We start from the raw sequence: 25,775 nt of genomic DNA on the forward strand, positions 1-25,775 counted from the left end.
GACAGACATAAAAGTGACTCAATAAAAATGAGTTAAGAAAACAATAAGGGACATGGAGAGGATTCCATAATTGCACTACACGTGAAATATTCGAATAATAAATTTCTGGACAAGCTAAATGAAATCATCCAAAATATCTGGTTAACAAGAGAGATTATGAAGACTGGAAGGCAGCTTGGATCCACCCACTGCACAGAGCAGGTGGGTGATAATTGATGTGAACAACCACAATGAGAGTTATCTTGTGCCTGTCTGTGACTCAATGTCTGTTCTGTATGGTGAGGAACAATCTATCCTTTTCATAATATTATTGTTAGTTACTCCTGGAGTTTTTGATAAATACAAATGCAATAATGGAAGCACTGGAAATCACAGAAAAAGAGCATATTAAGAAAAATTTTTGGACCAGTTAAACGGCAAACACAATATAGAATATGCCATAATAGTTTACATTATAAATGAACTGAAAAAATTCTAGATATGATTATGAAAAGATAAAGCTTTCTGTGGCAACATCCAAAGGATGAACCCACTGTTCACATACTTTGGTAAATTAAGAATGGGTAACACATGATGCAAAGATACTGGAAGTTACATGGACAAACTCCAAATTACTCCATGGATACTGAGTAATTACTGCCACTCAGAAAGAAACTATAATATTTTAAGGTTTCCACAAAAAAAACCAAGAAGAAGACATCTGGAAGAAAGGAAAGGAGAAACAGTTGAAATAATCATAGTCTGCAGTTGTTCATAGGCAAAAGGAGGAGAAATAGGAGACTTTACAATGATGAGAGACAAAAAAAAGGCGAGTCCCTCTCATCCTGAGGTATATTCTCCCTGAGGAAGGCGCACGACAGTAGACACAGACAGTGGCACTGGAGTGGGTGTCACAAGAAATAAACTGAAAGGAGTTGCCAATACCTCCATTCCTGATGGACTGTTTGTCTTTGTAAGATGTAATTTTGATTTTGTTGTTGTGGTCTTCAGTCCTGAGACTGGTTTGATGCAGCTCTCCATGCTACTCTATCCTGTGCAAGCTTCTTCATCTCCCAGTACCTACTGCAACCTACATCCTTCTGAATCTGCTTAGTGTATTCATCTCTTGGTCTCCCTCTACGATTTTTACCCTCCACGCTGCCCTCCAATGCTAAATTTGTGATCCCTTGATGCCTCAAAACATGTCCTACCAACCGATCCCTTCTTCTAGTCAAGTTGTGCCACAAACTTCTCTTCTCCCCAATCCTATTCAATACCTCCTCATTAGTTACGTGATCTACCCACCTTATCGTCAGCATTCTTCTGTAGCACCACATTTCGAAAGCTTCTATTCTCTTCTTGTCCATACTAGTTATCGTCCATGTTTCACTTCCATACATGGCTACACTCCATACAAATACTTTCAGAAACGACTTCCTGACAAATATATACTCGATGTTAACAAATTTCTCTTCTTCAGAAACAATTTCCTTGCCATTGCCAGTCTACATTTTATATCCTCTCTACTTCAACCATCATCAGTTGTTTTACTCCCTAAATAGCAAAACTCCTTTACTACTTTAAGTGTCTCATTTCCTAATCTAATTCCCTCAGCATCACCTGACTTAATTCGACTACATTCCATTATCCTTGTTTTACTTTTGTTGATGTTCATCTTATATCCTCCTTTCAAGACACTGTGCATTCCATTTAACTGTTCTTCCAAGTCCTTTGCTGTCTCTGACAGAATTACAATGTCATCGGCGAACCTCAAAGTTTTTACTTCTTCTCCATGAATTTTAATACCTACTCCGAATTTTTCTTTTGTTTCCTTTTCTGCTTGCTCAATATACAGATTGAATAACATTGGGGATAGGCTACAACCCTGTCTCACTCCTTTCCCAACCACTGCTTCCCTTTCATGCCCCTCGACTCTTGAAACTGCCATCTGGTTTCTGTACAAATTGTAAATAGCCTTTCGCTCCCTGTATTTTACCCTTGCCACCTTTAGAATGTGGAAGAGAGTATTCCAGTCAACACTGTCAAAAGCTTTCTCTAAGCCTACAAATGCTAGAAATGTAGGTTTGCCTTTTCTTAATCTTTCTTTTAAGATAAGTCATAAGGTTAGTATTGCCTCACGTGTTCCAACATTTCTACGGAATCCAAACTGATCTTCCCCGAGGTCTGCTTCTACCAGTTTTTCCATTCGTCTGTAAAGAATTCGCGTTAGTATTTTGCAACTGTGACTTATTAAACTGATAGTTCGGTAATTTTCACATCTGTCAACACCTGCTTTCTTTGGGATTGGAATTATTATATTCTTCTTGAAGTCTGAGGGTATTTCACCTGTCTCATACATCTTGCTCACCAGATGGTAGAGTTTTGTCAGGACTGGCTCTCCCAAGGCCGTCAGTAGTTCTAATGGAATGTTGTCTACTCCCGGGGCCTTGTTTCGACTCAGGTCTTTCAGTGCTCTGTCAAACTCTTCACGCAGTATCGTATCTCCCATTTCATCTTCATCTACATCCTCTTCCATTTCCATAATATTGTCCTCAAGTACATCGCCCTTGTATAAACCCTCTATATACTCCTTCCACCTTTCTGCCTTCCCTTCTTTGCTTAGAACTGGGTTGCCATCTGAGCTCTTGATATTCATACAAGTGGTTCTCTTCTTTCCAAAGGTCTCTTTAATTTTCCTGTAGGCAGTATCTATCTTACCCCTAGTGAGGCAAGCCTCTACATCCTTACATTTGTCCTCTAGCCATCCCTGCTTAGCCATTTTGCACTTCCTGTCGATCTCATTTTCATTTTAGTATCGTTAATTTCACAGAGGTCAGAAGTATGCTTCCTGCCTGCATTCAAATTTAATTCCCCGTTTTCACCCTGTGCTGCTTTTTTTTTACTTCTGTTTGTGTTTATTGGCAGTACTTAATATTTAGTCTCTTGAAAGTAAGTATTGCACAGCAATTCAGCCCCGTGAACGTGATGTTCATCTGAAGCAATGTGATGTTCATCTGAAGCAATGTGCTGTTAGAGTGTTGTTCTGTTATGAAAACAGTCGTGACAAACTTTCAGAAGAGGTTGCAGAAGCTGTATGGGATGACAACATTGATCACAGTACACTTAGTCAGTGAGTAAGCAGATCATGAGAAAAGGTGGCAGATTGAGCATTGCACAGACTCCTAACAATGTGTGCAGCAAATTCCTAACAAGTTATAGTGATCAAAGTGTCAATGCAAGTGGGAGTTGGAGAGAACTGGAGTGTGGGCAGAATATCGAGACAGTTGACGTTGAAAAAATTTGGTGTCAACAATATTGAAGAATAGACTGTACTCACAACATATATGAGGCACTGAGTTGCAGACAGATAATTAAAACTTTTTCATTGTGCCTGTCTGTGACTCAATGCCACCTATGTGATCAGTAGCAATCTATCCTTTTCATATTATTATGAATATAATAGAGGGAAACATTCCACGTGGGAAAAATATATCTAAAAAGATAGATGATGAGACTTACCAAACAAAAGCACTGGCAGGTCAATACACACACAAACATACACACAAAATTCAAGCTTTCGCAACAAACGGTTGCTTCGTCAGGAAAGAGGGAAGGAGAGGGAAAGACGAAAGGATGCGCACACACACACACACACACACACACACACACACACACACACACATCCGCTTATACATAGACACAAGTAGACATTTGTAAAGGCCACATTCCCACGTGGAATGTTTCCCTCTATTATATTCATAATAATATGAAAAGGATAGATTGCTACTGATCACATAGGTGGCGTTGAGTCACAGATAGGCACAATGAAAAAGTTTTAATTATCTGTCTGCAACTCAGTGCCTCCTATATGTTGTGAGTACAGTCTATTCTTCAATATTGTTGACATGAAATTTTTTCAACGTCAACTGTCTCAATATTCTGCCCACACTCCAGTTCTCCAACTCCCACTTGCATTGACACTTTGATCACTATCCTTTACAAATGTCTGCTTGTGTCTATATATATATATATATATATATATATATATATATATATATATATATATATATATATATATATATTTAAAAAGAAAGATGATGAGACTTACCCAACAAAAGCGCTGGCAGGTCGATAGACACACAAATTTGTGTGTCTATCGACCTGCCAGCGCTTTTGTTGGGTAAGTCTCATCATCTTTCTTTTTAAATATATTTTTCCCACGTGGAATGTTTCCCTCTATTATATTCATATATATATATATATAATATGTGTGTGTGTGTGTGTGTGTGTGTGTGTGTGTGTGTGTGTGTGTGTGTGTATTCCTGTCCTTTTTTCCCCCCAAGTCCCGCTCCCGGGACTGGAATGACTCCTTACCGTCTCCCTTAAAACCCACATCCTTTCGTCTTTCCCTCTCCTTCCGTCTTTTCATATTATTGTTATTCTATCATGGACTTTCCAATGTTTGATTTTGAAAAATGAACACTGAAATTACAAAGCTTGGATGGACAACATGCGACACCCCACACGTCCACAATTGCTACAGTATGGCTCCATGAACTCTCTTCTGAGTTTAAACACTTCCGCTGGCCACCAGAACTCCCCAAACATGAACATGTTTAGCGTATCTGGAATGCCTTGCAATGTGCTGTTCAGAAGAGAGATATCTCCACCCACTTATGGATTTATGGACAGCCTTGAGGGGTCCATGGTGTCAATTCCCTCCAGCACTACTTCTGACATTAATCGAGTTCATGCCATGTCATGTTGCAGCACTTCTGCATACTCATGTGGGCCCTGTACGATATTAGGCAGATGTACCAGTTTCTTTGGGTCTTCAGTGTAAGTTGGTAGTTTAAATATTAGGTATCAACTGAATCAGAACAGCTAAACAGTCAGAAATATGTCATCAATTACACTGGAAAAATTCTGAATTATCACTACAGTCAAATTAAGTCTAAGGCTTTGCAAATCTATGGCGTTCAACATTATTTCGCTTAAACACATGCTGTAAAAATGCACGGAATTGTTACACCTCTTTACATAGTTAATGAAGATGCTTTTATAATACTATATAAATATTGTAGCTCAGTGGCTGTGTGTTAGTGTCAGATCAGTATTTATTGCTTCTTTCACCTGCAATGATCTGTATATGTGAAAATGTGAAATTTGAACCATGGGGGTCTCTCAAACTGTAGATACAGCAACTGGCTGGGGCAAGTCAGTTCGAAGGTTTGAAGAAGGAAAGAGCATACCGCCTTCAATAGGACCGCGCCTGGTAAAGCGTTATTCAAACCGGATATCGAATCTGGGACTGGTTTAGTTTTATATAGGTATTATGCTGAATGAAGGACCACATCCTCACACATTTGTATGAAAAATAGTTCCAAAACCAAGCTCTGTTTACCGGCAGCTCCTTGCTGTGATGTTGTTGGAGTTGTAGCCGTACTGCCCGAGGTGGTTGTTGCAGCTAACCTCGAAAGTATGGACCGCTCCGACATTTGCAAACGTTGTGCCACAGGAGGTATCCTTGCTAAAGTAGCTGGTAACCTACTCACATCAGATTTCATATCCGATAACAGTTCTTCCAACTGATTCAGCACCTGCAACATAAAATAATACAATATTATTACCATGAATAGCAACAGTCAAACTGCTGGTAATGTATCATAATGTCACTAACCTTATGGAGTACAGCATTTGCTGGTTTATTTCCAGCAAGAGACTCTTTAGAGAGATGCTGATGTGATTCAGCAAGACACTCTACTTCTGCGAAACGCGCATTTAGTGACATTGCTGGATGATTAGGATCCTGTGTGAGGTTCAGGTAAGCTGCTCTGCGCAGTTGCTCTTCAATTACAAGTGCCTGTTCCAAAAGCTGTAAGACAAACAACAACAAAAATTGGTGTTGTGAAACAAAGACTAACAATAACTTCATAAAGTTTTATATTGGAACAGGCTCAAAAACATCACTTGACATAACAAATGAAAAGTCCTAGCCACAGCAGGAATTAGCTGTGTCATGACTATGTACAGACCATTTCATTTCAAGGCAGAGCACACAAGATGAGTGTTACCTCTTACAATTATACCTTAAGATACACAGACAGCTGACTGTATAAACCCTGCTGACTGAAGATCAGTTCTGACCCTACTTTGACCAAATATATTAGTGCATTGTAGATACACAACAATTACTGAAGGGGTCTTGTAAAGATGGAGGAAAAACAAACTTCTCCACAGTTTAAAAAAGATTTATTGCTGATTAGGCCAGCAAAAGATACAACAGAAGGCAAAAAACCAACGAAGTTACTACTGCCAACAAAGGAAAGGTGTGAAAGATATTACCAATGACTTTTATTCACAAAAATAGGGACAAACTGTGACTGAAAAAGTTGAAAAATGTGTTATGGCAATATAACGAAAATGACCAAGAATGCAGTCCTATACCAGAAGGTACAATTTAAAATACACTTTGTATTTATTAAATTTAATCTTTATGTAATTACATGCATCAAAAACTCTAGCAGAAAAATTTTCACAGTTGAAATGTATAAAACTGAAGACTATAATTTTGTCAGGCTTGCTGTTACAAAAAGTGGACATAAGCTAATTGCAGACCCAAAGTCACAATTTATTCAAATTTCCACACCTATAATAACAATAAGCATGCAGTCCTCAGTTTCCACACACTGTATCACATGGTACACACTCAATGGCTAAGGAAAGAGGGTTTGTACAGCTTAATAACACAGAGGCGCTAATAGACCTAGCACACATTTAATGCGTTAAGAATTTTAATTTCCTTTTAGTTGTCAATTTTGTATGTTTTCTAAGCAAAATGTCTATGCCGTTTACTTTTGATTTACAAAGTATTACTACAGCAATTGAGTATGTTCATGTATACCGAAAAGTAACCCTTTGGCGGGTAATTTTCACTGCAGTGGACAGCTTTTGAATTGTCACGTCTTTGGCATTTTCATTCGGTTGTGAGACTGCAACAGCATGAAAGACACAACAACAGTTGGGAGTGCCCACTGCAGTGGACTGTGTGTATCTGCAGCCTCACAACTGAATAGTGTTTGTTCCCTTCGCTCAGTGTGGTTTCTGATTGACAAATAACTTATTAACCCTTTTGGCTGCTACAGACATGCTCTTTGCATTCTGTGCTGACAGCACTTTTGTTACAGCTGTACCACTTGCGAAATACTGGTGCCTGTGCTGAAAGACATTTTCCAACTGATATGAAATACAGGGCTATTACAAATGATTGAAGCGATTTCATAAATTCACTGTAGCTCCATTCATTGACATATTGTCACGACACACTACAGATACGTAGGAAAACTCATTAAGTTTTGTTCGGCTGAGCCCCACTCCAGGTTTCTGCCGCCAGAGCGCCGAGAGCGCAGTGAGACAAAATGGCGACAGGAGCCGAGAAAGCGTATGTCGTGCTTGAAATGCACTCACTTCAGTCAGTCATAACAGTGCAACGACACTTCAGGACGAAGTTCAACAAAGGTCCACCAACTGCTAACTCCATTTGGCGATGGTATGCGCAGTTTAAAGCTTCTAGATGCCTCTGTAAGGGGAAATAACGGGTCGGCCTGCAGTGAGCGAAGAAACGGTTGAACGCGTGCGGGCAAGTTTCACGCGTAGCCCGCGGAAGTCGACCAATAAAGCAAGCAGGGAGCTAAACGTACCACAGCCGACGGTTTGGAAAATCTTACGGAAAAGGCTAAAGCAGAAGCCTTACCGTTTACAATTGCTACAAGCCCTGACACCCGATGAGAAAGTCAAACGCTTTGAATTTTCGGCGCAGTTGCAACAGCTCATGGAAGAGTATGCGTTTAGTGCGAAACTTGTTTTCAGTGATGAAGCAACATTTTTTCTTAATGATGAAGTGAACAGACACAATGTGCGAATCTGGGCGGTAGAGAATCCTCACGCATTCGTGCAGCAAATTCGCAATTCACTAAAAGTTAACGTGTTTTGTGCAATCTCACGGTTTAAAGTTTACGGCCCCTTTTTCTTCTGCGAAAAAAACGTTACAGGACACGTGTATCTGGACATGCTGGAAAATTGGCCCATCCCACAACTGGAGACCGACAGCGCCGACTTCATCTTTCAACAGCATGGTGCTCCACCGCACTTCCATCATGATGTTCAGCATTTCTTAAACAGGAGATTGGAAAACCGATGGATCGGTCGTGGTGGAAATCATGATCAGCAATTCAGGTCATGGCCTCCACGCTCTCCCGACTTACCCCATGCGATTTCTTTCTGTGGGGTTATGTGAAAGATTCAGTGTTTAAACCTCCTCTACCAAGAAACGTGCCAGAACTGCGAGCTCGCATCAACGACGCTTTCGAACTCATTGATGGGGACATGTTGCACCGAGTGTGGGAGGAACTTGATTATCGGCTTGATGTCTGCCGAATCACTAAAGGGGCACATATCGAACATTTGTGAATGCGTAAAAAAACTTTTTGAGTTTTTGTATGTGTGTGCAAAGCATTGTGAAAATATCTCAAATAATAAAGTTATTGTAGAGCTGTGAAATCGCTTCAATCATTTGTAATAGCCCTGTACTTATCATCCTATTTTCCGAAAACTATTAGTTGAAAGACAATTTTTACACATCTTACAGTCTGATGCATTCCCTTGATAAGACCTGAATTTCTTTTTGTTATCCATTGTACTTAGTGCACTGCCTTAAGTAAAACACTGTACAAAAATTGCAGAGGTAAAAATGCGCTAACTTTTGTGTATGTTTAATTTTAGCTTAGAGATTTCAATGAATAAAATGTAGAAAGATATCAAAATTTTATTTGGAATTGAGAGCAGAAGGCTATTGCATTTAATTCTTGAGTTATTGGGTTTTGTATTTGGCGGACTGTAGTCAGACACATGCCCATTCACATCCTTGCATTGTGAATTGTGGTCAAAACAATTGTCATGTGTCAAACACTTCAAGATAACGAAAATAGGGTTTTCTGCAGATGATAGCATGTAATAAGGCACGTGTGTTATATGATAAATACTTTAAACTTTTTTATTCATCAAGATATGGAAGTAACTCTTTCACAGCAATAATAGGTTGGCAGCTAAGGAAGCATTCAGACATCCATAGCACTGTAGGAAAATCAAAGAGGTGCATGTATAAATGTCCACAACAACTGAGGATTGGCATACCACGATGTGTATACACAGAAGGATTAATTGACTGCACATAAATATGCCTCGATGGCTCACTGGGTTTTAGGTTCAATCCCCATTGGTTCTACAATTTGTTCTGTTACTCACCACTTTTTTTCCTCTCGGGAGGGGGAAGGGGGGGGGGGGGGGGGGGGCGAAGCCAAATCAAGTTACACCGTGTTTTGGTGTACACGTTGAACTGTAGGTCCCCTTCTAACTAGCTGTTTAAGTCATTTCAGAGGTAGAGGGAAACCAGGAGCACACGACCATGCTTAGCAAAGCACCACAGTGTTCAAATCAACCTTTGGGTTGAGCACCATTGTACTTGCTTAACAGCGTACCAAATGCAACACAAAAATACTTCATTAAGAGGAAGAATAGCAGCAAGCCACTTGATTATATCCTCTGCACTGCAATCATTCATCCAGGAATTTTTAAGAGACTTTGCTTATGTCCTCAAGTGATATTTCATCCTCTGCTACTTTTCTTTATTACTCTCCCTTTTCACGATTCTTCTTTTAATTTTCATCTTTCTGTATTTCTTCTTTGGCTGAAATCCTTTCAATTTATTATAAGCTCTTTTTAATGTGATTGTCTTCACCAAATTCCACGGTACTGCCACCTGCCTTTTAAACTAAATTTTTGGTGACAAGTCAAATGTCTTCTTCATTTCCATCTTCTATCAAAAACCTTCAACAGTTGTCTTCTGTAATTTTGCTTCATATTCTGCTAAGTGACTGGTCCATTGGCTGCTGCACACTCATTACGTTTGGTGGCAGGAAGATTATTTTGAAATGTCCGTCTGCTCTATCTAGAAGGCTTTCTGCGGGTGGGTGCATTGTCCACAATTATCACTACTTTACTGCTTGCTTTCCCTATGGTCTTCTAGTTTTTTTTTTCTTTTTTTCCCTTCAAATATGAAAACTGAACCGTACCATGCACAAAAGAAAGCAGTAGTCATCCAGGCCTTTGGTTTATCCTTATAGAAGATGGAAAATTTTCACATTTTTGAAAGCCCGTGGTTTTCTTTATTTTCCTATCAACAGAAGGGGTATTTTGTGACATTCTGTAGTTCGCACGGTAACACGGCCTTTACTGCTCTTATGGTCTATTAGAAGCTAAAGTTGTATCACACAAAGATATACAAAAATTCAGGGTCATAAGACTCTGCTTCAATTTTGAATTTTTCAATAAAATTTTCTGCTGCTTTTTGATCTGCTAATCGTTTTTAACCACTTAAACCCAACTTACAAATACCATTGCTTGCCTTGAAATTCTGTAGTCAGTAATTGCTCACTTTAAATGAAGGCAAATTGTGATTTTACTGGCTAAAAGAATTGCTTCTTTGCAAACAGTCGGCCCTGAAAGCGGGTTTCCCAATGCTCGCCCACTGTAACACAGCCTCTTCAAGCTAACTGTTTTCTGCTGTTTTCATTGCTTTTCTCAATCAAATCCCATCTTCATTCTCAAGGACAGAGACAGAGTTTAAAATTTTTGACTTGTTTTTATGTCTGAAATTTTTTATCTTCCCACGCTAAACATCTGAGCAAACTTCTTACCATTCAGGCCTTTGTCTAATTGTTCAAGGACTTTTATTTTGTCTGCCAGTGATAAGACAACATGTTTCCTTTTAGAAGACATGACATACAGTAAATCAAAACACAAGCACAAAACAAAACAAAACAAAACAAAAGACACAGAAGATGGAACATACAGGGACAAATTGGTGTATACATTCAAGTCAGGGGGCAGACTGATGCAGGCCACACTGAATGATGAGCGGAAAAAAAAAAGTGTGTGTACTGTAGACATTATTCACCGAAAGATTTTTTCGTAATACAGTTGCCTCAGATTGCTTTTAGAACAATGCTGCATACTGTAATATCTATCAAACAAAACCAACATTCCACCCCCAAAGCAATCCGTACAATTGAGATACAGATAGTTGAAGTTAGGATAATTGGGGTTCTACTGTATATTGAAGATCTTCTCCATATGAAATACCGATTTTGCGAAAACAGATTAGAATGCGTACAGTATGAACATAAAATGAAACTACAGTGCATGCTCACAGAATATGAAATAAGAATGGCAACACTGGAAATAGATAGACAAAGTATAGGACTACAACTGGAAGAAATACAAGAATCATGTTTTCAAACTGTCACTTTGTAAATTTCTTCTAATATGTTTACTTTTTTTCAGTAGGTACTGGAATGTTCTTTTTCGACTGTTCTCGCAACAAATACAATGTCATCTGTTTCAGGTGACTCATCCAATACATTGACAGGTATATCGAGCAAGACGAATGCTATGACTCTAATAACTGCTACGCAGTTTAGGTTAAGCCCAAGTCCCACTGACAACTCAGCATTTTGCACATTAGCAAACATTGCCATTGTGTGTGTGTGTGTGTGTGTGTGTGTGTGTGTGTGTGGTGATGATAACGACTAATAAGTACCACTTAGCTAACTGACTTGCACATGCTTACTACTATTTCTGTACATCGATGTGCGTGCAGTTGTCTCATTTTAAGCACATGTTTAGTAGTTAAAAATTTTATATAAATTCTCAAGTTATTGCTATCCAAGCCAGAGAATTTCTGTAAGAGGTGTCCAGTCGTTATTGGCTGCTGTTGAATTCTATGTACTTCACTGTTTACTGCAAATATTTCACATTTCTTTTTCTTATTCTGCCACTGTGTGTGTGTAAAATACCTTTGAACTAATCCATTAATTATACGTCGTCTCCCAGAATTGTTATGGAGATCAGTTATTATCTGTGGTCGTTACTTACATAAATGGAAACTCCAGGAATGAATGTAACTATATAATGAAAAGGATAGTTTCTACTCGCCATGTAGCGGAGATGCTGAGTCGCAGAGAGGCACAATAAAAAGACTGTTGCCACACACAGTATTTTGTGACAGTCTTTTTGTTGTGCCTACCTGTGACTCAGCATCTCTGCTATATGGTGAGTACCAACTATACTTTTCGTAAAGTCATTGGTAGAGGGTACTTTTCTCAACCCCTCCAGATGTGTAGCACATTTACAGGGTGTGTATGCAGACAAGAGAAAGAAGTTCCTGGATTTCCCGGTCATAGATAAACTTTTTTTTCTGGGTGAAAATGCACTATGCCCCAAGTGAAAGTACATTTTTCCACGTTAAATGATGATATACTTTCTCTCAGTGCTGTAAAATATATCAATCCTTTAAATGGTACACCAAAATGTAAGAAGTTACAACACCCATGTTACGTTATGGAAACAAGAGACGATGGTAGCACTCTGATTTGCCTGGCAGTGAACTCCAAATTCAAGAAAATATGGGGGCAATAACATGTATGCTTGCTTTGCAAAATACGACTACTAGATGATATTTTTCCATCAAGAAAAGTTAAGCTTTCACATATAATAATGGTCATCAAAAATTTTTGCTGTTTTTTTCTGAGGGCATGGTCAGGCAGGATCCTAAGAGCACAGCATAAAATGCAGCAGCCAAATATTTCTGACAAGCATGACTGTAAATTCTGCTGCTGTGCACCAAACATTTCGTGGGTTACCTGGGCGAATACATGTTCCAACGAGCACTTCAGCTTTACCATAGAAATGCGGATTATATGTGAAATGCTCACGAACCAACCTTGCACATTTTCCCATCGTTACTACATAATGTGTAATCTATGAACACACTGTGATTCAAGAAAGTCATCGTACATACTCACTCTTTTTGCCAATGTCACACCCATCAAAAGCAGTTTGTTGTTACACAGTATTGCGTTGTCTTCATCCTATATCCCTTGACACATTTTGCTGTCGGTAGATGCTTCTATGTGCATTTTGTTTCATTGTTGTGAACAGGGAATTTTCTTTGCAACTAAAGTTTTACTTCGGTGGTGTTATCCCGTTTATGTTTTATGCTGGAGTATTATTCTGCAGTAGATGGCTAAAGTCAAATTCTTTGTTAGAATATCAGTTCTTACCAGTCAAAATTACTGAAGTTTAACTACCAATTAAATAATGAAAAATTCCCAAAATCAAAATCCCCGGTGAAAAAATTCCCAGGTTTTACCTGGGGGCATATACACCCGGATTTAGTGTACAAAAATTTAAGACCATTTTATTGGTAAAATATTGGTATTTTTACTCTGTATTATGGCATCTTTTAGATCAAAATTTGATTCTGAAGCTGTTAACGGCTCCAAAACCACCTAAATTTTGAATTCATAAAGCCCCCCAGAAGTACATTCTGTGATCCCGTATTTTACGGTGGCCAAAGGATTATTTCCATCAATGTCCATTTTGCAATGTAAACTGCCTTTATGGGTAACACTGAACTCAAAGTGGATACGTTTAATTATGTGAGGCACTATGTTTGCATTAGTATTCTTCAAAGCATTTAGCCAATTGTATGTATTCACAGAAACTTCACCTTTTTCATTTCTAGTAGCAATAGCACTATTAACATGTGTTGTAGGTGTAGGTTTTTGCTGCTGCAGTAGTGCCAACTGTCAGCTGGTATTTTTGGGCCACCAGCTGCAAATTGGTAACACCTGGTAGGCATTTATAACTCTCACATAAAAAGGGACCACTTACTTGTCTTGTTTGGCATTATTGTATTCACGAAATGTCCTTTTATACATAGCTACTCTGAGCTCCTTAAAATGCCTATAAAATTTAGGAGATACTATTTTGTGACACATTGCATATGCAGCTGTGATATTTAGAAAGGGCACCTCTTTTTGGGCCTTTACCCCAATAATGACAAGATGTCCTCTTTTGAAGACTGACACCAATTTGACTCCTATTGGATTCACACAACTTTCGAATCAGAATGAAATTAATTACGCACATTTTGAATTTCAGCAGCATGGGAGTGGCAAATTTACATATTTACGTAACTTTTGTGCTAATAACAATTTCTTTATTATTTACTTCTTCCCAACTTGCATTTGCACAAAGCAAAAGCGGTGTTTTGTAATGTCACTAGCTTGAGAACTGACGACTGCAGTGCAACTCTAAATTTAAATCTTCCGTAAACAAGTACTTTCGTTATTTAAAAAAGTTTCATTTCTGCACGTTTCACAAAATGAACTTTCACTGAACATCAATAAAAATGTTCATTCCGTTTTGCATTTCTGGAGACTGTGTACCACGGTTCGCTGGAAATGTAGGAAATGAGGCAGCAGATGAAGATACCCATGCGGAAACACTGTAGAACAATGTGTTGTCTGCCCAAATGCTATCACCTTACTACTGAGCTAAAAGATCTTGAAATTTACACAATTGATTAGTGATGAATTGCAGCTGGAAACCTTTTCTTTCAACACAAAAACTTTTCATTTCATTTCGAGCTCTGACCTTTTAGTGATGAACACCTGCATATTTTAACTATTTCGAAGCGCAACTTCACAAGTTATCTCTCTGTAGAGGCAGTATTTGAAAGTTTTGATAGTCACTTCTATAACGACGTGGAATTTAATCTGCACAGGCTATTTACACACCAATGAGAGTTCTTGTTCCCTCATGTACTAAATCACCACCCTCGCACTTAAAATAAAAAAATTAAGCCATCATAAAGTAACACCACAATGAGTAAAATATACGCCAACTATAAAAATTGCTTGGTATAGAAAAAGCATTGGAAACTTAGAGCCTACAACAGAAATCCAGTTTATTTATCTGCCAGTGGATGATATGCTTACACGCACTACTGCATTGTTTTTTAAATTGTGACAATTATTACTTTCTTCTTAGAGTCACAATATTAGCTTACATTTCAATTTAATCATTGGAAGTTATTTTTCTCCTCTTTATTAGTTCATAGTAGGTGCAGAAGCCTGCAAGTGTGCTTATGGAAAAACTATATATAAGAAATAAACAATAATTATAATAAACACTATGTTCTTGTTTCAGTTATTAAGCAGATACTTTAACGTGAAGCTTTAAGTAGGGGGGTCTGAAATGTGGTCATTTCAGATGTCTGGTCTGATTTACCACATTTACAACAATGGCGACTTAAGCTAAAAACTGTGTAGTAACCATTATTGAATGCTTTATGTACTCCGCTTTGTTGTGGTTTGTGCATTACTCGTTTTGTTTTCTTAATTGAAAATTATTGAAGAGACTAAACCTAGTCTATCATAGGGTTTGAGTATGATTAATGTAACACCAGAAGCGATAATTAGAAGCTTTTACAAAAAGTAAATTAAATTACCTTAAATCTCCTAGCCAAAAACTTGTTTTTGATTTCTAGGAAGTTGCCTTTGCCAACATCCATCTTGAAGGGCTCGTTGATAATGGCAAACCGAATATCATTCTGGATATCTTGCCATCTTCCATAGCCATGTGTTACAATCCCAGCCAACAGCCAATAATCATGTCTGAAAAGGGAATATTTGTAAGATGTTCTTCACAAAATGGTGAAAAAAAATTGCATTTTGTCTCAACATGAAGAAAATCTTAGCTCTTGCTATTATAGTGTATTTCAAAAAGAGAGCAGCTAATAACTTGTTATATACTAGCTTTTAAAACATAAAACATTTGAAACAATCTCATATGCCAGTAGTTTGAATGAAACCCAGGGCTTCTCCAGTTGTCAGATACATCCACATATTAGCCCTGCCACAGGGATCTATTCTAGAAGTCCAAGAAGAACTCTAGTCCCTTCTCAAATCCTTAGATCAATCCCAGAACCCCCCCCCCCCTCCCCACATCTCTCTTTCTCGCCCCACCCCACCCTTTTCCTCAATCATTTCAACTCCCTGCGCTGCTGCCTTCAACATGCTTACTGAGGTAAATAAACCCAACCACCCAGGACACCTTACTGTGGCTAGTTACTGTGCCACCACAGAATCTCTGCCCTTGTGGACCAACATCATCTGCCTATCCTCCTGTATAAAAGACATAAAACATTTCCTCCATTGCGTCTCTACAGTTCCTGTTCCTTTACTACCCTGTGCTTTGCTTGTCACTGTCAAGGACCAAGGCCTTGTTGCTACCGAACACTACTTTTCTCAACATCTGACTGACTTCAGACTTACAATCTCCTTCCCAGTCACCAACAAGCTATATACCAACCCACAATTACTTCTGCTTTGAAGGCATCACCTACAAAAAAAAATCTGTGATAAATAATAGGTGCCTGCATGGCACCATCCTATGCAAACTTATTCATGGGCCATCTAGGGAAACCTTCCTAACAACCCAGAACCCCAAACCCCTTACCTGGCTAAGATTTACTGATGTCATCTACATGACCTGGCCTAAGGTTGAGGATACCCTATCCCTGCTTCCTATTTGTTTCGCCTGATCCTTCCCAACCCAAAAGCCACCTTCTTTGATGTTGACGTCCACCACAGGATGGCCACATTGTCCACGTCAATCAACGTACCTTCACTGACAGTTGCCAGCAGTTCCATATCAAGAAATCCTTTCTACACAGCCTAGTCACTTGCGGTCTTTGCATCTGTAGTGATGAGCAGTATCTCTCCACATATGCCAAGCATTTCACTGGAGATCTTCACAGATCTATTACCTTTCCAACCTTGTTCAGAAACAGATTTCCATTGCCTTCTCTCTCCAGTCACCTACTATCCACCACATATCTATTGTCTGGCCACAAAGGAGTAATCCTCTTGTGAATCTGTATCACTCAGGACTGGAGCAACGGTATCACATTCTCTGTCAGAGAATTGATTACCTCCCTTTGTGCTCTGATATGAGAAATATCCTCCCCTATACTATCACAGTGGTATACTGTCGCCCATCCTAACCAAGGCACAAAAATGACTTTTCAATATGCACCACATGTTTTGATTTTTAGCACACAAAAACAAATACACAGTACGCTATATCCTCCGTCAGTGTTTTGACTGGCTTTCATCCTGCCCTGAAATGAGAAATGTCCTACCCACTATCCTGCCCATAGTGATATTCTGCCACCCATCGAACCTACACAATATCCTCGTCCGCCCATACACAACCCCTGTTCCCAACTCCTTGCCTCATGACTCATATCCCTGTAATCGACCTAGATGCAAGACCTGTCCCATACATCCCCCCCCCCCCCCACCACCACCACCACCACCACCACCACCTACACCACCACCACCACCACCACCACCTACACCAGTCTGGTCACGATCATCAACTATCCCATAAAATGCAGGGCTACCTGTGAAACTAGTCATGTGATCTGCAAGCTAAGCTGTAACCACTGTGCTGCATTCTATATGGGCATGACAACCAATGAATTGTCTGTCCGCATGAATGGCAACCGGCAAACTGCAGCCTACAAACCATTGGACCACACTGTTGCAGAGCATGCCGCCCAACAAGATGTCCTTTATTTCAATGACAGCTTCACAGCCTGTGCCATATGGATCCTTGCCACAAACACCAGTTTTTCTAAAATGCGTGTGTATTTTTTTCACATTGATAGAGTTGTCTTAAAAAATCCCTTGGGAGCAATATGTTCTCATTACTTAATCTTACAGTTCGAGAAATTGTTTTGGACTTCAGCAGTGTGGGAATATTAACAATTTATTTATTATTAATTGTGTCTTTTTAACTTGCATTTGTGCAAAATGAAATACTTTCTTCTAGAAAGTCACTAGGTCATGAATTGACAATGCAACTGAACTTAACTTGATGCGCAAAATGTTGCTGAGTCAATGCTCATCTTAGTTCATGCCGAAAAGATCCAAGATTAATATTTATACAAGGCAGATTTATGTGTTTAGCTTGATACTAGATTTATGCTAATCGAAGATTGATTACTTTACACAAAGGATCCTAAGTATATTTTGTTAATATTCAAACAATGGAAAATCCAGGGTGGAATGTAACAGTACCGAGCATCTCCGCTATACGGTTTTGTTAATATTCTTCGGAGTGATAAATGCAAACCACTGCAAGTTATGAAAACACAAGCTTCACTATGACAAGCTGAAAGTTTACGTTAAGAACCCCCCCCCCCCCCCCCCCAATACTGTTTAAATATTGTATCAGTCATTCCCTGAACTGTTAGACTTACTTGTTTGTTTGTTCGTTCGTTCAAGTGTACCTCTCAGCATAGGAGAGTTTTTTATGTTGTACACATTACCCACACAATTTTTCTTTTCTGGTTACAAAGTGTGGGATCATCCAAGCAGATACAATAGTTTTGTTGCTAAGAGTTGTGTGGGACAACGAGAATAACCTATCATCATTCACTGCTGGATAAAAAAACCTCTACACTTCACCATACATTACTGTCTTACACTATGCATATCCCTTGTTTTCAAAAGTAATCAGACATCATCTTGCTTAATTATTACTGGGAATTCATTTATGATATATTCACCTGACTATATGCCCCACCCATTTCCATTTCATTTTCTGTCTTAAGTATGTCTTCTGCTAAGGCCTGACCTCTATTCACTTTCCAGAATGAATTTTCACTCCACAGTAAAGTGTGCACCAATTTGAATGGCAGATTACAACTGTGTGTCAGACCAGGACTCTAATCTGGAACCTTTGCTTTTTGCAGCCCCACCAACTGAGCAATACAAGAATGACGTGACCCGCCTTCACAACTTTTCTTCTGTCAGTGCTATTCTGCAAACAATCCCCTAGGCTTGGCTATGTCAAGTCTTCACGTCTCCTTTCTTCCAGGAGTTCTAGTCCCACAAGGTACGCAGGATTACTTTGGAAGGTTGGAGATGATGTAGCAACAAAAGTAAAGCTGGGAAGGCTGGTTGTCAGCCACACGTGGACAGTTTAGCTTCCTGGAAAGCAAAAGTCTCTGGCAGAACCTGGTCCGGCACACAGTTTATCTCTACCAACAAGCTTTTTTTTATTCACTTGTTTGTTTTCCTGCCTCTCCTAATAATTTCCATCATGCACTTCTCCTTCCAAAAGTTTACCCAGGATCCGAGCTTGGGAAGGGGGATAGGAGAGGGGGATGGGTGGGATGAGAGGGTGGAGGGAAGAGAGATGCAGCGGCAATACACGTTAGTTTTGCATTCAATGGTAAAATAGTTTCGAGATTTCACAGCAAATGGATCTTGGCAAACTTGCCACTAGTCAGTATCCTTTCCATAATCTGCTTGTCTTCAAAGCTACTCTGAACTGGTGCATGTCTCTGTAACAGGGCAGAATTGAGAGTTCACTTTGCAAACATACCCACACCACCTCCACTAAACTGAGCCACTCTCACATTCTCAATGGTCTTGTCCATCACTCTCACTGACTTGCTGACAAGAGAAATAACCCCTAGCTTTGTGAAGATTTGCAAATGTTAAGCCAAACATGCTGAGCTAATAACTGCTGAAATTTTACTCATGAATTAAGGGGTACACGGGTGGATGGCATGCATATGACCAAGAGGACTATCTAATCACACACTGAATAATAATACTAAGGCTATACACATAGGCATTTTCCCCCCAAACTATATTTCCTGTACTGACTGTGCTTACACGCAACTTGAGAAGTCTGATGCCACCTGTTGACTATTTATGTCCACCTGTTGACTATTTATGTAACTTCTCGAAATACATAAGTTTAAGTTTTTGTAAATATTATCATATTAAAATTTTGTTAAATGATTATACGTATGGAATCATTTGTCATCAAAGTACAGTAACAAAATGAATGCTTTTGTATTGGAAAATCTTTGTAAACAACACTTATTTTGTGAATGTCAACATGGTGTTGTAGCACATTCGACGTAACTGTTGTGTGATGGGCATGCTGCAGTTGGAAGGCGGTTAACTATGGATACAAGTGGATATGTGATGAAATGCTGAGCACAAGCAACGGGCAATATCAAGAGCACTGTCTGGTATAGAATAGGCCCACACCATTACTCCAAGAGATCCAATACGATTAATAAAACATGGACTTGCTCAATGACAAAGCTGGAGGCACTATTAACATCTTTCTATGTATCAACAGCTTCAGTACCATGTTGAACAACTTTTATACCTCAGTTTCGCACCACACAGTTTTGTAGACTGACCACTCATGAACTACATACACATTAAAATTGAGAATATAATATATAATGCTTTAAATGAACTTCAGCTATGTTTTATCCATGTGAAATGTTTCATCCCGAACTAGAATCTGTTGTTCTGCCCTGAATTAATCATGAGACGGTCATTTCAGTAATTAATCACTGGAAGAATTAGTAGAAAATCCATTCACATAGTTGATGGCTTATACCTATGTAAGGAGAATAGTTGTTGTATTGCACTTGAGATCTTTTACAGAAGAAGTATGTTTTTTTGGCACTACACTGCACCTACGTACACGGCATAGTTGAAATTATTATGCTCAATGCAGAGCTATTGTGATCATATGAATACAATGTGACTGTGCTGACACAATTGTATGAGTGAATTTATTTCTGCTACATTTTCTTGATTCTGTTGTGCTGTCAGTAAATTGGCATTGCAAATATTTGTGCTTACTTAAATTCTTATGAAAAGTGTTTTATGAAATCAAACAATGGAAAATCCAGGAAGAGATGTAACAATATTATGAAAAGGAAAGTTGCTACTTACCATATAGGAGAGATGCTGAGTCGCAGATAGGCATAACAGGAAGACTGTCACAAATAATTTTTGGTCAGAGAGGCCTTCGCCAAAAATAGACAACAAATGTCGCCCCCCTCCCCCCCCCCCACTGCAGTCGTGTGTGTGTGTGTGTGGGGGGGGGGGGGCGCACGCATGCATGCGCCGTCTATTTTTTAATAAGGGCCTTGCTGGCCAAAAACTTTTTTGTGTCAGTCTTTCTGTTGTGCCTATATGTGACTCAGTATCGCCCCTATATGGTGAGTGGCAACTTTTCTTTCCATAATATTGTGTTTTATGAAATTTGTTTTTAAATGTTATTGTGTGCATTCTTTTGGAAGGGATAATAATTTCATCCAACTTTTATGTACTGCTGTGTAAATACATACTGTAAAGTCATGATCATGACCAGTCCAGGTAAGAGTTTAAATGCATTCAATAATTAACTTTTGAGTGAGGTATAGAATTAAATGTGTTTCTGTACGGCAATAATTGGAATTTTTGACATATGAGTGGGGGGGAAGAGCTCAAAATTTTAATTTTGAGACAAATACTAATTTTGAAACATTTTGGCATTATTTTAAGAGCCTTTTCTTATGCTAACTATATGCTTCAATAGATATTTCAAAATTATTAATACATATAGTATTTTATATACTGTCAGAGACCTGTTCCCCTACAATGGATCAACTAAGCTTCTAGATTCTGATGGGACACATGGGAACTAGCCACAAGTCAAAGCTGGTCATGCAATGTATGTACCAATAGCGTAACTGGCACTGAAATGGTCTGAGATTGAAATGTTAACCAACATTCATAATGGCATATGATCCAGTAATCTTAAATACAGGATGTTTCCTTTATCTGCGCCTGCCGGTCGAATGGGTCCCGCATGACTGTACTGCAGCCCCCTTTTTTGGGTTTTAGCCTGAAGGCTGTACAAACATACGTGCCTTGTCGGCCAGTGTCATTCGAGCAGCGAGCAGGCATCATGAAAGTAACAATGAAGTTTGCGAACGCAACAATGGCAACAGTGAATTATTCAATTTCACAATGAGTGTTTATTTACGATTCCTATGTGCATGCAGAGTCCACTCATACTGTTCAGAGAGCGTTTGAACCCAAATTTCCAGGTGTTCGAGTCCCGAGTCATGATACAGTTCACAAATTGGTGAATAAATTTTGTGAAATGGGAAGTGTTCAAGACAAGAAGTGTAAATGAGAAAGTACAATGCTCACAGGAGCTCCCCCAAAAAGTCACTTAAACATCTTTCACAGCAAACACAAAAATTGTGCACCTCTGTACGAAGAGGTGCTAAGCTGCTTGGGCTAATGCTCTATAAAGTATCAATAGTAAAAGGACTTCGACCTGGTGATCCTGGCACAGGGTAAAGTTTTGCGAATGGGTTTTAAAACAAGTGCATGACGGTGAAATGGATCATTATCTCATTCTGTTTTCTAGGTTCCATTTACATGTGTATGTAAATTCCCAAAACTGTCAACAATGGAGCGCAGATAGACCTGTTGTGCTTCATGAGGAACCCCTTCATGATTAGAAAATAGAGGTGTGGTGTGCAGTTATTGTTGACACAATAATAGGCCCAATTTTTTTAATGACAATTGAAACAGTATTACGAGAAGGAAAGGTGCTAACCACATAGCAGAGATACTGACTCACAGATAGGCACAACAAGAAGATTTTCACACTTAAAGCTTTCGGCCAATGGCCTTTGTCAACAATAGACTCGCACGCACGCAGTCTCAGGCAACTGAAACCACACTGTGAGTAGCAGTGCCAGTGCATGATGGGAGTGGTGACAGGGTGGGGGAGGGATTGTATGGTGAGATGGTGAGGATGGCAGACAGTGAAGTGCTGCAGGTTGGGCGGCGGGCAGGGGAGAGTTGGGGGGAGGGGGGGGGGGGGGGGTTTGGGGGGAAGTACTGGAAAGTAGAGAAATAGGGAGAAAAAGAGAGTAATAGATGAAAAATAAATAAGTAAAAGACTGGGTGTGGTGGTGGAATTACTATCTCTCCCCCTCCCCACCCCAGCCTCCTCCTTTCCCCTACCAAGTCGCTACTCCCATCATGCACTGGCGCTGGTGCTGCTGCTCGCAGTGTGGTTTCAGTTGCCTGAGAATGCAGTAGCGTGTGAGTTGCATTTGCGTGTGTGTATGTGTGTGTGTGGGCGCGCGCGCATGTATTGTTGACAAAGGCTATTGGCCGAAAGTTTTAAGTATGAAAATCTTTCTGTTGTGCCCATCTGTGACTCGGCATCTCTGTTATATGGAGAGTAGCAACTTTCCTTCTCATAATATTGTTACATTCTATCCTGGATTTTCCATAGTTACAAGTGAAAAATATGCGTAAAACATTTTGCAACCGTTTTTTAATAAACTGAGTGAAAGAGAATAAAGCTTCACATTTTTTCAATAGGGCTCAGCAAGAGCTCATACGGACAGTTTCTTTGCACGCAATTCACGATATGTTCGATTAAAGAGTGATTGGTAACAATATTTGGCCTGCTAGAAGTCCTGATTTAACACTGTATGGTTTTTATTTGTTGGGTGCACTGAAGGACAAAGTGTACACAACGAATCCTCACACCACAGAGGAACTCGAGGATAATATCCGAGAATCAATTAATTCAATATCTCTGAGATAATTACATCATGTGATTAACACCCTGCATATGTCCTTTGTCATTACCTGCAGGGGTTGAAATATTTGGTTCTAAGCAAGTAAATGTTCATAAATGGAAAAAATCCATGCATTTACGTCAACCTTGTACTGTCCCAGTCCTAAGGAATCTATCTTCTAACATGATTAACTTGCAAGTCTTTTGACAAAACAAGTAAGTTCCAGGCTGTCATATTTGGAGCATTCCGAGTCCCATTAAATGATCCTATATGAATCTCTATTTGCAGACAGTGTAATACCAACATAAAACTCTAACCTGTTTAATCCAAACATCTGACTTACCTACGATGCCATATTTCATATTCTCGACCAGGAACAGCAGCTTTCTCTTCATTAAGCCACAGGGTATGTAATTCTGTAAACCCTCCATCTGCAATATTGAACATGAACTTCCTCTTTGGTTTATCTGGACCAGTGAGATCTTCAACCAATTTCATGTCTTCCACAATTTTTACACTCTCTTCCTTCCTCATCTCATCTTTGACTAACAGCTCCTTCTTTTCCTAAAAGAAAGGAAGAGATTCTGTCAAAGGAAAAACCATCCTCCACATGTGATAATACTGATAATGCACATAAATTATAATCCACAATTATCTCTCTACTAGCATGAAGCAGCAAAAATCTAATTGTGATCCAGACACCAATGCAAAAGCCTCATTTTTTTAATCCTCCAGAAACACTGCATCTTTTTGAGGTACAAAATGGTGTGAAAAAAAAAAAAAAATTCAGACTAAAGATTTCCAATATACTTACTTCCACAGGCCTCTTCTCATCATCATCTTTGACAACCATAACATCATCATCGTCCTTCTTAACTAATGTTTGTGACAGAGTAGCGCCTGGTTCTTCCTTTACTTTAATTTCAGAGCTGAGAGTGGCATCTTGCTGTTCTGAGCTTTTTTCTGCTTCTGTGTCATCACGGACGACCCCTGATGGGGCTCCTGTTTCTACATCCATTTTGCGCTCCTCTGGAACGCCGTTTGATCCAGTGGAATCTGGCTCCATTTTTATTTCTCCCAAGTTTTCTACTGGAGCTGGCACACCAGCAGGTTCTGGCTTGTCAACAGAAGGACTTGTCCTTTCAGGATCATCTGTAGATGGTTTTTGGTCTGCTGTTAAGGGAAGCTCATCTTTCTTCTCGTTGTCTTCTTTGGTGGTACTCAAGTCCTTATCCTTATCTTCACGCCCAGACAGATCTTCTGCCTGAAATGTTATTTCAAATTCTCATATACATGTAACAAATGTTACTAAGCAACATTTTTAACGGGGTACATACTGTGGCCCCTAGACGATCAACAAAACTGTGCAATATTTCCTGATGATCAGTAATATAGACTAGATAGGAGTGAATGACAGGTTGCTCCATAATATTGAAAGCATCAAAAACTTTGGGGACATACTGCACTACCTGGAAATATTGTGCCACCTGTGGGCAGTACTGACAATGTCCTTTAGAGTCTCTCACATGTGACACAGACCAAGGAGTTAGGTTAGGTTTTTTGTTAAGTGGAATAGGAGTTCAAAACAAGATGAAAGAGCATTATTATTGGAGTGCATCGAAATGTATAACTCACTACTGGTAGGAGAAACCACATATGGATCAGCTGTATTTTATTTTACATTGTTTATCAAAACATGGATTTCCTACAGAAACTTTTGTTTTGTCCCACATTCAGGGGACAAATAAGAAACATTAGCTGACACATTAATAAATTAACTAAGGCAATGTGATTATGCAGGGGTGACTCATATTACAATGCAAGCGATGTGGCTAAGCGGCCTTATTTTTCCATTTGTTGCAACAAATTTACACTTTCCTCTTTGCTTCAACAAGCCATCAGAATATTTTGCAGGAAAAATTAAGTATTTCAGTCTCCGTAGAACAACCTACAGAAACATGCTGGTCAGTGAGTAATGATGTCCAAATATAAACTACGCAGAAACAGTATCAACTATGGAAGTTATTTATAATGATGAAACTCAAAAGGTTTCTCTCAGATGCAAAGAAATTGGAATGCTGAGCAGTGTGCGGATTATGAAAACTGTGATAATGACAACTTTTTGGTCAGAAATACTGAACAGATCTAACGCTACAAAAAAATTGTTGCAAAGTGTTGATACAGATAATGGGACTGCGATAAAGTTGTACAATTCTTTACTTGAATACGTCCGAGAAAATAGTTCGAGCTTGAATACTACTTTTGAAGCAAGGGAAGGTTTCCAGGTGAATACATTTTTAGTTACTACAGAGAGACTGCTACCCGATTTGGAGAAATGAAAAAAAAAAAAAAACTCTTAGGAAGATCTTTATAGCAATTTTGAGTTCCAAAGAAATTTTTCTGG

At 39.1% G+C, this 25,775-nt stretch overlaps 1 protein-coding gene across 4 annotated transcripts in view; it reads right to left on the reverse strand.

Annotated features, from left to right (window-relative positions):
• Nucleotides 1–25,775, reverse strand: part of LOC126175842 (chromodomain-helicase-DNA-binding protein Mi-2 homolog) — a 165,826-nt gene that overhangs the window by 8,313 nt on the left and 131,738 nt on the right. For all 4 annotated transcript variants that reach the window (XR_007535621.1, XR_007535620.1, XR_007535622.1 and 1 more), the window contains exons 32-36: nucleotides 24,186–24,635; nucleotides 23,715–23,935; nucleotides 15,392–15,557; nucleotides 5,660–5,854; nucleotides 5,384–5,579 (exon numbers count right to left, since the gene is read on the reverse strand). Coding sequence is in view for 1 of the 4 variants with exons in the window: in XM_049922847.1 (XP_049778804.1) it covers nucleotides 5,384–5,579; nucleotides 5,660–5,854; nucleotides 15,392–15,557; nucleotides 23,715–23,935; nucleotides 24,186–24,635 (1,228 nt within the window). In the remaining 3 variants the exon portion in view is untranslated. The remainder of the gene's footprint in view (nucleotides 1–5,383; nucleotides 5,580–5,659; nucleotides 5,855–15,391; nucleotides 15,558–23,714; nucleotides 23,936–24,185; nucleotides 24,636–25,775) is intronic.

Source organism: Schistocerca cancellata, chromosome 3 (assembly GCF_023864275.1).
Source record: "Schistocerca cancellata isolate TAMUIC-IGC-003103 chromosome 3, iqSchCanc2.1, whole genome shotgun sequence".
In the NCBI taxonomy this organism is placed as follows: domain Eukaryota; kingdom Metazoa; phylum Arthropoda; class Insecta; order Orthoptera; family Acrididae; genus Schistocerca; species Schistocerca cancellata.